This window comes from Chiloscyllium plagiosum, chromosome 6, assembly GCF_004010195.1.
Source record: "Chiloscyllium plagiosum isolate BGI_BamShark_2017 chromosome 6, ASM401019v2, whole genome shotgun sequence".
In the NCBI taxonomy this organism is placed as follows: Eukaryota; Metazoa; Chordata; class Chondrichthyes; order Orectolobiformes; family Hemiscylliidae; genus Chiloscyllium; species Chiloscyllium plagiosum.
Genome location: NC_057715.1, coordinates 92,357,127 through 92,372,013, shown reverse-complemented (window position 1 = coordinate 92,372,013; position 14,887 = coordinate 92,357,127). Strand labels below are relative to the sequence as shown.

General features: G+C 38.9%; 1 protein-coding gene across 1 annotated transcript in view; it reads right to left on the bottom strand.

The window, feature by feature from the left end:
• Window positions 1-346: 346 nt before the first annotated feature.
• Window positions 347-14,887, bottom strand: part of LOC122551163 (high-affinity choline transporter 1-like) — a 36,505-nt gene continuing 21,964 nt past the window's right edge. Inside the window, exons 6-10 of the mRNA XM_043692789.1 lie at window positions 13,219-13,362; window positions 8,568-8,721; window positions 6,212-6,429; window positions 3,176-3,300; window positions 347-622 (exon numbers count right to left, since the gene is read on the bottom strand). Coding sequence (XP_043548724.1) covers window positions 601-622; window positions 3,176-3,300; window positions 6,212-6,429; window positions 8,568-8,721; window positions 13,219-13,362 — 663 coding nt within the window. The 3' untranslated portion in view covers window positions 347-600. The remainder of the gene's footprint in view (window positions 623-3,175; window positions 3,301-6,211; window positions 6,430-8,567; window positions 8,722-13,218; window positions 13,363-14,887) is intronic.

Here is a 14,887-nt window from a genome sequence, read left to right as displayed (position 1 = left end):
ACAGTACATTAACAGTCAAGCATTACCAACTTTCTAATCTTGGAATACGCAGTAAAGAAGACTATCATTTTAACAAGAGTAATGTAAATGAATCAGAATGACTATTCAGTATGTACTATCACATTAAACTTAATTGAAGTTGTTTTCACTCACATGATGGCTAATAAATGCTCGCCCTGCCAGTGACACTCACATCCTATGAGTGAATTTTTTAAAAAATTGGAAACTATTCTGCAGAAAACTTAAATTTAAATGATATAAAGTATGCACATTCTAGAAAGATAGAAACACATTGACATGTTAGTTATTCACAATTTATTATTTTCAAATTAACTTGTGTAAGATTATAGTAGGATTTCAACATCTCTACAGATTTCTGTAAGTTATTCTGTTAATAAACTTACATATACAGATGTCTGTAAGTTGTTCTGTTAGTAATGCTTACATCTCTCCTTCCCTCAAAGACAGTTCATCATTAAATTTTTAACAGCTTTCTATAAGGTCATTATCCATTATCTTAGACATGTTGACTGTTCCAATGAATATTTTCTAAAGCAACAGTTCTCCCCATAGGTTTGCTTCTGAGGCTCCTCTCCAATCTTATAAAAATTCCACACATTGCCTGTAACACAGTTGAGAAATTACTATCTGTCCAACTAAGTTTATCCAATCATTTAAATCCTCTTTCACATCAAAAGTGTATTAACTATTTTTGGTTTTATAACTCAAAGCCATATCACTGCAAATGAATGGATCAGGAGTCTAATGAAGTCTATTTTCTTTTTGTAATTGAATAAGATTCACCATAAAAGTATGACTACAAATCTGTATTTCTGAAAAAGTTATTTTTATGCCTGCTGGTAACTTCAAAATATAAACATGGCTGCATGAAATTTGGTGACATAACAGATGAATGAAAAACAGCACTTCTAATATTCTCATGTTCTAAAATTGAAAACAGTGTTTTAAAAGTTGTAGGACAGATTTCCCGATGCTGGTCAAGAGTGGGTCAAAATGTACCTGTGTAAGTGAGGTAGTTGCTCAGGACCTGAATTGCTCCTGTGCTACATGCAACATACCTTAGATTTAATTTTAGATTGCATCAACTTTCCAGTTTTCAGTTAAACAATCCCAATTTCAGCTAAATAAAAACTGAAAGAACAGCAGGTGCTAGAAATCAGAAGCAAAAACAGAAATTGTGGGAAAAGCTCAGCAGATCTGGCAGCATCACATTTGACGGTTCTGATAAGAGTCACTCGACCTGAAATGTTAACTCTGATTTCTCTCCACCGGTGCTGGCAGATCTATTCAGCTTTTCCAGTAATTTCTGTTTTTGTTCCCAATTTCAACGTTTGGACCATGACTTGGTATAGGAGCAGGAGAATAAAGAGGGAGGGTCCAGGTTACTCCCAATACTGTATCATTCACAAAGTGATAGGATTCTTCCTATTGTATGTGCAGGTCCACATGCACCACTTTCTCTACCCAGAGAAAAATCATTAAGTTGTAACCTTTGGGCACAGATCAAAAAACGTGCAGGAACCAGTTAGCGATTCAAACAGGTAATTTATCCTCACTTCAGATCTCCATTTCCATACAATAGGTTGTGATTTGTAGCAGTAATCCCTCCCCATATCAGTCCAACAACTATGGAGGCATGATTTCCTCAGACAGGAACAGCACTGGCTGAGTACATGGTTTAATGCTGTCATGTTGGGACAGGTAGAGTTACAGGAAGAAAACCAGTTGCCAACATAAGATGCTCATAAATGGATCAAGAAAGGGAAGACTGGTATAATTATGTGAAGAAAAGAATGACAAATATGCAATGTTTCATCTGGAAGCAATTTATCTGCATATCGAGTGTAATCAGTGAAAAAGCATGGATTCATGGGATGGGTCTGTGCTATGATCCAATTGGGTCTCTAGCATGAGGATTAAGTGCAAAGATTTCGACTTAATGAGAAACTCTGCAATTTTACCCATGTCACCAATAAACAGAGAGAACAAGGAAACAAAAAACAAATTTCTGTCAACACTTTAGATCTGAAACGAAATCCGAAAATGCTGCAGAAACTCAGCGGGTCTGGCAGCATCTGCGGATTGAGAAACACGGAGTTAATGTTTTGAGTCCAACATGGCCTTTCTTTGGACACTTCCTTCAGTGCCATCAGACACCCTGAGTTTTTCTTGCAGTTTTCTTGCACCTCAAAGTGCAAAACACAAAATGCTGACAATGTAGAAGCAACTTTTCTGGAATTCCACAGCTATCACAATTCCTGATTTCTCTCTTCACAGATGTCCCATTGTGAAGACATGTAAAATAAATACCTACCTTAAAACTGATTTGATACTTTCAGCTCTCCCTCAAACAGGAAATCTTTTAGGGCCATACAGACATTTGCAGAATGAGCCTTTTCCACACAGTCATACACATGTCCACCCTGGCTATACTACATCCTCAACTTCATGAGCAAAAATGACTGCAAAGATGGCTGCAAGACAACTTGCAAATGTTCAATCCTAATCACTCCAAACAGTAAAGTTTAGAGAAATTATTTGAGGACTTGAGACAATGTATGAAAAGCCTAAATGGCTTTTTATTGGAGACTGAAAGCTTTACTAAATAAATTGTTCAAAACTTGTGCAGTGTCATTGGAAAGGTTGCAACAATTTGATTTTGTTACTTATCACTTTTTTCATCCAGAAGCAATCTTATACTGAAGGAACTGAAGGAACATCAGTGATATCTCTAGGTGAGAAAACTAAATCCCACCTTCTTCCTACCAACATGTCTGGGTTGTATATCGTTTCCAATGTTATGATTCCACTTAGTCAATGTGATTAAGAAGTGGTTCTCATCTCACGTGATATTTCTGTCAAGTTAAATACAGTTACATAGCCCTCTGGCCATTTGAGTTTGCTGATATATGACAAGGTTACAGTCACTATCAAAGAGGACAGCATTGCAAAGGTTTTATATGGGAAAATCTGGATATAGTCACTATCCTGGAAATAACCTCCAGGATAATGTATAATAGCTGGGAAATGAAAAAGAGGTTCACCTCCAGCAATTCTAAGCAATGCTGCTGTCAGGACTCCAGTGACAAATCCCAATCTATTCACACACGAAATGTACAGAACACAAACAAGCTGTGGAAAAAGGATGACATACACGAGGTCAGCACTTAATGCATAAAGACCATAGATAGTGTTGGTAAAAAGAGCAAGGACAGTGGCAAGTACTGTCACTAAAAAGACTGTGGTCTTCATTGCATACAGAATTTCTTTCGCTGATGCCTGAAAATAGAAACAGAAAGAGGGTTGAAATGTGCAAAGCCATATTCTGCAAATAACAGGGTCATTCTAAACACTAACATATTAGGCATGGAACTTTCGAACCATTGGAGAATACATTAAGGTCATCTTGATAGCAAATTTTGATTGGTAAACATAAAGGCTGGCAAAGTAGATTTGAAGTCCAAGAAGTGTTCAACCAGGGACTTTTTGCAAAAATATCATTTGGAATTGGCCTATGTAACAAAACTCTATTTTGTGGTATTGTTCCAATCAAATGCAGTAAAGCAATGAAAAATAAACTTATGGTGAAATAAGGTTAAAATTGAACACAGTAGATACTCAAACCAACAAAATGCAATCTATTTCACAAAGCATTAACATTAGATGAACTCATCTTGTGTTCAATTCTTATTGTGAAAAAGTTAAACTCCAAAACAGTTGTTAACAGTATATCATATCCTAATATGAGCAGAGCACATGAATTGTGCTCCAGATTGCATCAATTTAAAACCAGCACTACCTGAATGACATTAATTGCCAAAGTGACAATTAATTCGGAAATGATCCAGCATTGCAATGTCAGAAACATTGGAAATGTTTCATAAAAGATATGCAGAGATTATTATTATCTAAGGAGGAATTTGATTGTCCTGCAAACAGTCTCAGAGACCACTTGCAGGACATTGATTTTTTTAAACTCTCTCATTTTTTGTTTATGGGTCACTGTTCACTTGACCAAACATTAACATTAAATGATGAAGCTTTTGGCAAATGGATGGAATTTCAGAGAAAAGCAGCAGAAACTCTAGGGGCTGAATGGCCTACAACAGTTTCCATGTTCCTTTCCTGCAAAAAATCTGGCAAAACAATTTGAAAGATGCTGAATTTTGACTACCTAGTTGAATTATTTCGTGTATAGCACCTTGCTAATGACAGCCAGGTATTCACACTGTTTCTTGTTGTTACCTAAATGCATTGCCTGCAGTAGCCACTACTGCTGGTCATGGTGGCAATAATGAAGAACTGCTGATCTCTGACTGGCCAGCAGCTCTCAAACTTGGGAATTCTGCCCTTCAGAGGGGTGTTTTAGAATGAGATGTCCCCTTGGAGCTGGGGATCCAGACAGTTAGGTTCCCCCAAATGATTGGAGAATCTTTTTAGATCTTTTGAGCCTTCTATTCTCCACACTATAACTGATGACCAGCTCTTATGGTTGTGGGGTCAGATAGGTACTGGCAATCAGAGAGCAGGAAGGGGATGTGAGAGAGCTGGTGACTTTAGTGGTTAGTGGATGGGGCATTCTGGTGACTATAAGAGTAATTGTGGAATTGGGATTTAAGGCAAGCAAAGCTCTCTGATTACTGAATGGTTAACTTGCAATCTGCTCCAATCACTCAAACTGCCCCTGATGGCCAATGACCATAGTGTTCATGCTCACAAATAAAGGTAAAAGGAGGGACTCCCAAGCTTAGTCTCCAGGGGATTGTCTCAAAGTATGGGAGAAAAAGTGTCCCCCTAAAAGAAGCAGGACAATTAGTCAAATAAAGAACAATTTCATTCTGTTCAGGATTACCCCTGGATGTATTTTGTGCTGCTTTCAGGAGTGAACATGATCACATATCACATTGTGCTAGATTAGGAAGTGGTGCTGTGATTGCAGGCACCACAGATATTACTGCAGTTATTATCTGCACAAGGGCTTATATGCAGTCAACTGAGCAGGGCAGTGGGATGCATTGCAGCCCTGAGGGACAGCTTCATCATCTGTACAAGCTCCTTTCATTCCTGTGCTCCTAGAGAGTCCCTTGGTGTGACCAGGGAAAGACATGTGGGAAAACTGTGATGCAATGACATTGCAGTAGTCAGCATTATCTGGAAAATTGGAAGCTTGGAGAAAATATCCTTAAACCAGTTGCAAAAAGTGTAGCAATTGTGAAGAAGGCAGGTTGGTAAAAAAAGGGCAATATAGCCATACATTAAATACAGCATAACAGCATGGAATTATAGATTATAAATTTTTACTTGCACAGCCAAACGTGAGTTAGCAGATTGGAAGAGAAACGAAGCTGATTTCCACTGAAAACAGATCTTTTGCCACTTTCCCTCTGTTTAACTTATGAGAACAAGAGCTGAGTAAACTCTGTGATCTCTGCACTTCATTCAAGACATACAGATCAGAACCTAACCCAGGGAATCACACAAATTTCAAAGTGATTCCTATGCTAAGGTACATCTAAGGGCTGATTCTTTCTGGATGTAGGTTTGCTTGCTGAGCTGGAAGGTTCATGTTCAGATGTTTCGTCACCATGCCAGGTAACATCTTCAGTGAGTCTCCAGACAAAGCATTGCTGATGATTCCTGCTTTCTATTTATATGTTTGGGTTTCTTTGGATTGGTGATGTCATTTCCTGTTCTTTTTCTTAGGGGGTGGTAAATCAGGTCCAAGTCAATGTGTTTGTTGATAGAGTTCCGGTTGGAATGCCATGTTTCTATGAATGCATGGCATTCCATCTGGAACTCTATCAATAAACACATTGACTTGGACCTGAATTACCACCCCCTGAGAAAAAGAACAGGGCATGACATCACCATAGAAAATGACATCACCACAGGAAATGACATCACCAACCCAAAGAAACCCAAACATATAAATAGAAAGCAGGAATCATCAGCAATGCTTCCTCTGGAGGCTCACTGAAGATATTACCTAGTATTGTGGTGAAACGTCTGAACATGAACCTTCCAGCTCAGTGAGCAAACCTACATCCAGAACCTCAACCTGAGCTACAAATTTTCTCAAAACTGGCTGATTCTTTCATTTGGGTCTTTTATAATGTGGTAGATTTTTGTTTATTGACTTTGATCTCATTCATGGCTATTGCACTCATATATACAAAAGCAGTAAAGTTACCTTTGGCCTAAGAATCTTTCGGTAGATATTATGTGTGAACATAGAACTGGATGACAGAAGAGAGGAGTCAGTTGAGGACATGACTGCAGCTGCAATGGCACCGATTCCAAATATGGAGATATAGGGAGGACACAAATATCGAAGAACTATTGGTAGAATCATGGCAGCTTCATTTTTCTCATAAGGTGACTGGGAGCCATAAGAAGTCTGATTCCAGTCTGAGAATAAAATAGAACCTGTATCAGATATTAACATTAAAAATCAAAGGACTATCAATTAATTTATAATTATAAATAGATGTTGAGTTTTCTTTTATATATGATTTCTGGTGTGGAAACTGTCACCAGCTACAAATTATTTTGCTCCATGGGCACATACAATATATAAAGACACAGATACTTAGAAACAGACATAGACACAGACACATGCAGATATAGAAATGCTTTGTTACCAGCATGTGATGGGGGTGGCGGGGGTGAGGTGTATCAGATCTCCTTGTTTTAACCACTGGGTTGGTTGCCACAAATATTTATAATCGTTTTCAGCACACAACTATATCACACTTCAATTAAAATGTAGCACTAGTCAAATTTAAGGAGCCTATTCCAAGATTTCCTTCAGCAAAATGACAAGGAATTTTATTATTTCCTAACTCCAAGCATACCAACCACCAAACACACACACACACACATCACAAATACAAAGGGGATGGTACCAGTACAAAACAAAATGCAGTTGAGTAAAAGGTTCTTAGAAGTTGTTATGGACCAAAACAAACCCCCTGAAAACATAAAGAGAAGGTAGTCTCGATCCTAACTTTTTCTGATATTAAAGGTAAGTTTAAGGCATTGCATCCCAGATGTAATTTGATTGGACAAACTAATCAAGCTTAAACAAAACTCAGTTTTTACACTACAGTTAAAATACAGACAAAATAAAACCAGAAGAATTGGCTTAATTGTAGCTCTATTCAAATGCTGAACAAAATAATAAATATATTAACAACTACTAACTCACTGTTTCAATACGGTAACATCCCAAAAACACACCCTTGACAAATGCAAATTCAATAAAATAAGTTGTCGCACATGCAATTTTAGAAGCAGGCAGAGAACCCCAGTGTTTAGTTGTAATGGGGAAAGGGATAAGAGCATCCACATCCAGCTTCAAAATTTCAGCAACTTGCACATCCACCAATATCATTTATTGTATCTGTTACTCCCGATGCAGTCTCCTCTACAGTGGGGAGACCGGACACCTTCTAGCAGAGTGCTTTAGGGAACATCTCCGGGACACCCGCACTAATCAACCCCACCACCCTGTGGCCCAACATTTCAACTCCCCCTCCCACTCAGCCGAGGACATGGAGGCCCTGGGCCTCCTTCACTGCCGCTCCCTCACCACCAGACGCCTGGAGGGAGAACGCCTCCCTGACCTATCACCTCTATCCCTACCCCCATTCACCTATTGTACTCTATGCTACTTTCTCCCCACCACCACCCACCTCTCATTTATCTCTCCATCCTGCAGGCACTCTGCCTCTTTCCTGATGAAGGGTGTTTGCCCGAAACGTTGATTTTCCTACTCCTCGGATGCTGCCTGAACTGCTGTGCTTTTCCAGCACCACTGTAATCTAAAATGTTAGATATTCAAGTTCTTCCTCATCTGCCCAAAAACTGATTTCCTCAAATAAAGTTCACCCAATGTCTGGCATTATTGTTTTTTGTCAAGCAGGTAATTTCCAGAAAGGCATCAATCAAAAATAGGAAACATGAGTTTCTTGAGCCCAACTGAGTTTCAGTATTCTTTGATAAAATATTAGTTTCAGTTCAGACTACCCTTGCCTATCTCTCAACATCTTGACCTGGTAACGTGACCATGCAGCCATCTTAGGTCAATTGTATTCCCTTTTCTGAAAAAAATTGTAGTCTAAGAAAAGTCACTCCAGAGAAAAATAAATCTTCCCAAGTATGTAATATATTATAAAACTGTTTTCTTACATTTTGAATGCATAAGTGGGACAAGAACGCCAATTGATCACAACATGTACATGATTTTAATAAATGTAATGGTAGGCCCACCTTGTGTTGCATGCAGACTCACTGTTCAATATCCTTGTTATCTGTAAGCAAGAACTGATGGGAACAGAAATGGGGACAGGAACCCCAGAATCAGGTCATGCCTGCCATTTTGAAAAGGCTTCTAAGTCATCCTGGCTTGGTGAATATCTAGGCGAGGCATAGACACAGACACATACACACAATAATGCTGTGTAATAATACACAAACTGCCTATTGTTGATGGCTACCAGTTTATCAGTTTACCAGACATTGTACATGGGGATGCAGTACTGTACCTGTAGACGCTGCAACGGAGCCAATCAGGACTGAAGGGATGCCCATTATACAACCACCAAATGCTCCTGCGATTGATAATTTTTGAGCATTTTTAATAGAGGAGGATGCCAGCACTCTTTGAAAATAGGCTTGCCATGGTATTCCTCCCAACACCTACAAATAAAAATTACAATCCTGTCAGGCTATGAAATCATCTTTTATATTAAGTCTAAGAAGTTCATTATCATCCAATATGACATTGTAATATATTTTAGATCCTAACTGAAATAAGTGCACAGAGGCTGGCATCCCATCACAAAGTCACCATTCGTTTATTGGTACATGGTACATGGTACATGGTACATGGTACATGGTACATGGTACATGGTACGTGGGCTCTAACCAGCCAGTGCAAAACCAGTCCCTAGATTGAGGAGACTCTCTGAATCTCCTGTTTTTTTTTTATTAAGTGAAAATCATTTTTAATAGTTGCCATGGTTTCATACAAGACTTCACAAAAACATTCAAAAGGTTATTTTATATATTTAAAATCTGATTTTTTGTAGTTAGCAGTCCTAATAAAATTAGTCAGTTTCTTCTGGTTCAATATATGACTTTGTTAAAGCTCTGTTCATCTGCCTTGCAAGGTATCGCTCTTTTGCGGATGTAATAGTCTCTTGGTTGCTGCGCTTCACAAATTTACTAACTGGTTGGGACATCGCAGCTCCATCTATTTGTTTTTTTGTATCATCTTTTGGTTTTTGCTCACTCAACAAATTCATACTTTTTCCCTTTTCTTCATTATCTCTGGTTTCCACACTCAGTTCTTCAATTTTTGAATCTCCTGTTTATATATCAGTCTGGGGTCCCTGATTGGCCCAGGGTTAACAACCTGAATTAGGAATCTCATAGTCAATAAGATCCACATGGCCCTTGTTATAATAACTACACTAATGTACTACAGAAAGCGAGAAACATTTGTAGAAAAGCCACTACTCAGGCATATTACCTCATAAATTGCACAGACTGGGCAAATTAAATATTAATTTGATACTGGGTCAATAACTTTGACCTATTTTTTAAAAGAAATCATCCACAGGATGAGGCATCTCTTGCTAGGCCAGCACTTATTGCCCATCCCTAATTGCCCAGAGGGCAGTTAACAGCCAACCACATGGAAATGCATGTGGAGAAACACCGAGATAAAATCAGGTAAGGACAGCAGTTTTCCTCCCCACGGGGCATTAGTGAACCAGACGTTGTTTTCCTGACAATAGTTTCATTGTTAGTATGAGGCTTTTAAATCCAGATTTTAAAAAAATTGAATTCAAAAGCCAATTTCTGTTGTGGCAGGATTCAAACCCAGGTCACCAGAACATTATCTGAGTCTCTGAATTCACAGTAAAGAAATAATACCATTAGGCCATCATATCACCCAAAGTGATAGAAAATAATCCTGAAACTGTCTTCCTCTGCACGAAATTCACTTTCACAAATTGGTGGCCTTTAATTTTGTTTGGGATACCAGGCTCACTGACAATGCCAACATTTGTTGCCCATTCCTAGTTGTCCTTGAACTGAATGCCTTGCTAAAACATTAAGATTCTTCTTGAACTAAGAGGGACATTGTATGACCTGAAAATTGACCTGTTCAGTTCCTAAATTTCAATTCCATTAGATTTAATAAATTACGAATGCAAATTCAGGATAACATTAGGAATCAACGATAACTGTTACATTTGACAGTAAGGACAAAACACTGGAGCTGTAATATATCTATTTGTAAAAACATACTCTGCTAACACAACGCCTGACTGTCTAAAACCTGACTAACATTTCCATTTTCTCCCTTTAGAATACTGCATTTATTTATAAACCATCTATATATTAAATGCAAATATTTCCTAATCACTTCACAATATATTTCACTATTTTTCAAAAGCATTTCCTAATTTGTTTTCAGTAGTTGGAATGAACACAGCATTAGTATTCAACTTTTAAGGGAACTTTGCATTCCCTATCAGTTTATACATTTTTGTAGGTCACAGGTCACAGTCACCGAGTCATAGGGTCATACAGCGCGGAAACAGACCCTTCAGTCCAACCTGTCCAGGCCTGAACATTATCCCAAACTAAACTACTCCCACCTGCCTGCTCTTGGCCCATATCCCTCCATATCCAAATGTCTTTTAAAAGTTGTAAATGTTCCCACATCCACCACTTTCTCAGGAAGTTCATTCCACATGTGAACCACACTATCATTCTGCTATAATGTGTGTTTCGTTAACGCGAATTGCTATAGCGCAATTGACGAATAGGGGATGCTATTTCTAAACTGCAATCTTTTAAAACATGTATTGGCTATAACGCAATCGCATCAGCAACAATTTAAATGCTATTTCTATTGCATGATTTTTATATAGCATGGGGTCACACAAGAATGCACCCATGGCATTATAGAAAAACTGCCTGTAGTTTATTCCCAAAGAAGTATTCCAAACATAGGAACATGGAAAATAGGACCAGGGCAGACCATTGACCCCTTGGGCCTGCTCCACTATTCAATATGAGCTCAGTACTCTAATTCCACCCTCCCCCGAGTCCTTTTGTCCTTTTAGTCACAAGAGCAATATCTACCTCTTCTTGAAAACACATGATGTTTTGGCCTCAACCGTTTTCTGTGGCAGTGGATTTCATAGACTTTGTGAGGAAATTTCTCCCTCTTTCAGCCTTAAAAGGTATACCCCTTATTCTTAAACTACGACCCCTAGTTCTGGACTCCCTCACTATCGGGCACATCCTTCCTGCATCTAAACTGTCTTGTCCTGTTAGAATTTTATTGGTTTCTATGAGATCCCGCTTCATTCTTCTAAACTTCAGTGAATACAATCTAACTGACTCAAACTCTCCTCATATAACAGTCCCGCCATCCCAGGAATCAACTTGGCAAACCTTCACTGGACTCCTTCTATAGCAGGAACAGTCTTCCTCAGAAAAGGAGATCAATACTGCACACAATATTCCAGGTATGGCCTCACCATTGAGCTGTATAACTGAAGCAAGACGTCTTTGTTACTGTACTCAAGTCCCTTGTTATTTAGGCTAACATACATTTTTGCTTTCTTTACTGCCTGCTGCATCTCTGTACTTACTTTCAGTGACTGGTGCATGAGAACACTCAGGTCTCAGTGAACAATCCCCTCCTTTAATTTACAGCCATTCAAATAATATTGTGCCTTCCTATTATAGTTACCAAAGTGGATAACTTCACCTTCATCCACACTAAACTGCATCTACCATGCATTTGTCCATTCACTCCCCTATGAAAATTACACTGCAACATCTCTGCACCATCCCCCTCACAGCTCACTGTCCCACCCAGCTTTGTGTTACCTGCAAATTTTAAGGTACAGGCAGACTATCCTTTATCCGAACATCCAAAAACCGAAAAGCTCCAAATTCCAAAAGTTTTTTTGTGAAGTTTTTTCTCTCATTAACAAGGTTGTTTGGCGTGCAAACAGTTAACCCAAGTCGACACCCACTAGATGCGTGTCACTCAGATGCGATGCACGGGGGGGCGTGGCCAAGCACCGACAGCCTGTAATTACTTAGAAGTCTGCTCCTCTGGTAAGATTTTTAAAAATTTCACCATTAAGCTGTTAGTTATTCTGAAAACCAAAAAATTCCGAATTCCAAAAAACAGCTGGTCCCGAGCATTTCAGATAAAGGATCGTTTACCTATATTACATTTAATTCTCTAATCTACATCATTAGCAAATCTTGTAAATAGCTGGTTCCTTATATTGATCCATGTGGTACTCCACTCGTCACTGCCTGCCATTCAGAAAAAGACACATTTATTCCTAGTCGTTGTTTCCTGTTTGCTATCCATCTCAGTACACTATTCCCAAACTCATGTGCTTTAATTTTACTAATTTACCTCTTTTGTGGGACTTTGTTGAAAGTCTTCTGAAAGTTCAAATAAACCAAATTCGACTGGCTCCCTGATCAACTCCACAAGTTACAACGTCAAAGATTTCCAGTGGACTTGTCAAACATGACTTCCCCTTTGTAAGCCCACAACCACTTCCATCTAGAAGAAGGACAGCAGGTACATGGGAATACCAGTGCTTGCCAATTCCCCTCTGTAAAGCGACCAGCCAGGTGGACCTCATAGAATATGAGTTCCCTGTCTGGGGGCGTTAATCCGATCCAATCAGCGAGCTCAAACTGACACATCAGAACAGGGGTATCAGACCTCCTGTTTGCTCTGAGAGCTGACTCTGAGGGAGTTGGATCAGTGTCAAGGATGCTCCATGTGTATGTAAAGGCTGACTTGGTGATGGGATACTGGCCTCTGTGAAGTTATTTCACCTTCCAAGCCACTCACTATCCTGACTTGGAAATATACCACCATTCCTTCACTGTCTCTGGGTCAATATCTTTTTGTGGTATAACTTTAGTATTCCTTTAATCTGCATCTCAACTACAAAAAGAAAAATATATAACATTAAATGACAGGATGAGAACCTACTTTCTTTTCTTGAAAACTTTGCAAGCTTTATCTAAATATATACCTTGCTAGCCATCCATTTTATGATTAATCAGAAAATCGCAACTTTACACCAGGTAAAATATTTTGACACGAAGAAAGAAAATTTTATATCTTACCATTAGCAAAAAATCATCTATCCATTTTCCAATAAACCTGTCATCAATGCTTCCAAGCCAAGATTTTTGATGGATCTCCTTAACTGCTGTGATCTTGATATCAGTGACAGCATGATTTAGCATTGTGAATGGCACACACAGCCACTAAACAGCAAAATATTGCAATTACCCACTCGCAGTTCACATATATTTAGCTACACAAGCTATAAAATACACTGGATGCTGGATATCTGAAATTAAAATAAAGCAGAAAATGCTGGAAATATGCCCGAGGTCTGGTAACATCTGATGAGGGAAATGGAATTAACATTTCAGGTCCATGGTCTTGAAACCTTCTGCATAATTAGCTACTTGTCTTGAATCATTCGTAAATGATTACGCAACCCTGATCGAAAAGTTTACCTCAAAATGTTAACCTGTTTTTCTACTTTTCGGATGATGCCTATTTCTGCAATGGTTTTAATTTCAGATTTTCAGGATGATTTTTTTTTCCATTCCAAAAGATATTACAGTGTCAATGTACAACATAATTACTTTTAATTTAAAAATCTCTAATTGATTCGTCTGTAGGTGTTTGACTACTAGCCTTTTGTGAAGTGTAAGAACTGAAGCTAAAATTTTGGAGGCATTGGTTGTGCAGGCAATTTTGTAATCAAGTCATTGAGATCTTCAGCTCATGCTTTGACAACTTGTAGATTCTACATTTGAAACATGGCAATTATGTAGCAGTCCCTCAATTTGCACTACATTTGGGGTTTGAGCCCAAAGGCCTGGTTCTGAATTTTCGCTGTGTTGGGATGGGAGCCCTTTAAGAATGGTGGGTCAGTTTCAATTCCAAGATTCTTGGGCTTTCTAATTTACAGGATGCCTTTTAAGAGTGCAGACTGGTTTGAAATATGAACTTACACGCTGCATGCCTCATGTTTGGCTTCATTGTGGAGATAGGCATGTCTGAGCCTTCTGTGATTTTCATGGAGTCAGGTGGGCCTTTAAGGGATTGATGGTTTACACACCACAGATGTGTCATTCAGTCACCATCCATGCTCCCTCATGCCTTACTGTGGCACTTCCAGACCCATTGATCCTCTACATATTGAATAAAACCCATGAACCCAATAGTAACAACGGGAAGTGCAAACAAACCTTTAAATGAACAGTCGTTATTTTTTTACTTCCCATTTTATTAAAAATTAACTCCTCTTTATTAGAACATAGAACATAGAACGTTACAGCGCAGTACAGGCCCTTCGGCCCTCGATGTTGCGCCAACCTGTCATACCAATCTGAAGCCCATCTAACCTACACTATTCCATGTACATCTATATGCTTGTCCAATGATGACTTAAATGTACTTAAAGTTGCAGGCAAAGCATTCCATACCTTTGCTACTCTCTGAGTAAAAAAACTACCTCTGACATCTGTCCTATGTCTATCACCCCTCAATTTAAAGCTATGCCCCCTCGTGCTCGCCGTCACCATACCTGGAAAAAGGCTCTCCCTGTCCACCCTATCTAACCCTCTGATTATCTTATATGTCTCTATTAAGTGACCTCTCAACCTTCTCTCTAACGAAAACAGTCCCTCAGCCTTTCCTCGTAAGACCTTCCCTCCATACCAGGCAACATCCTAGTAAATCTCCTCTGCACCCTGTCCAAAGCTTCCACATCCT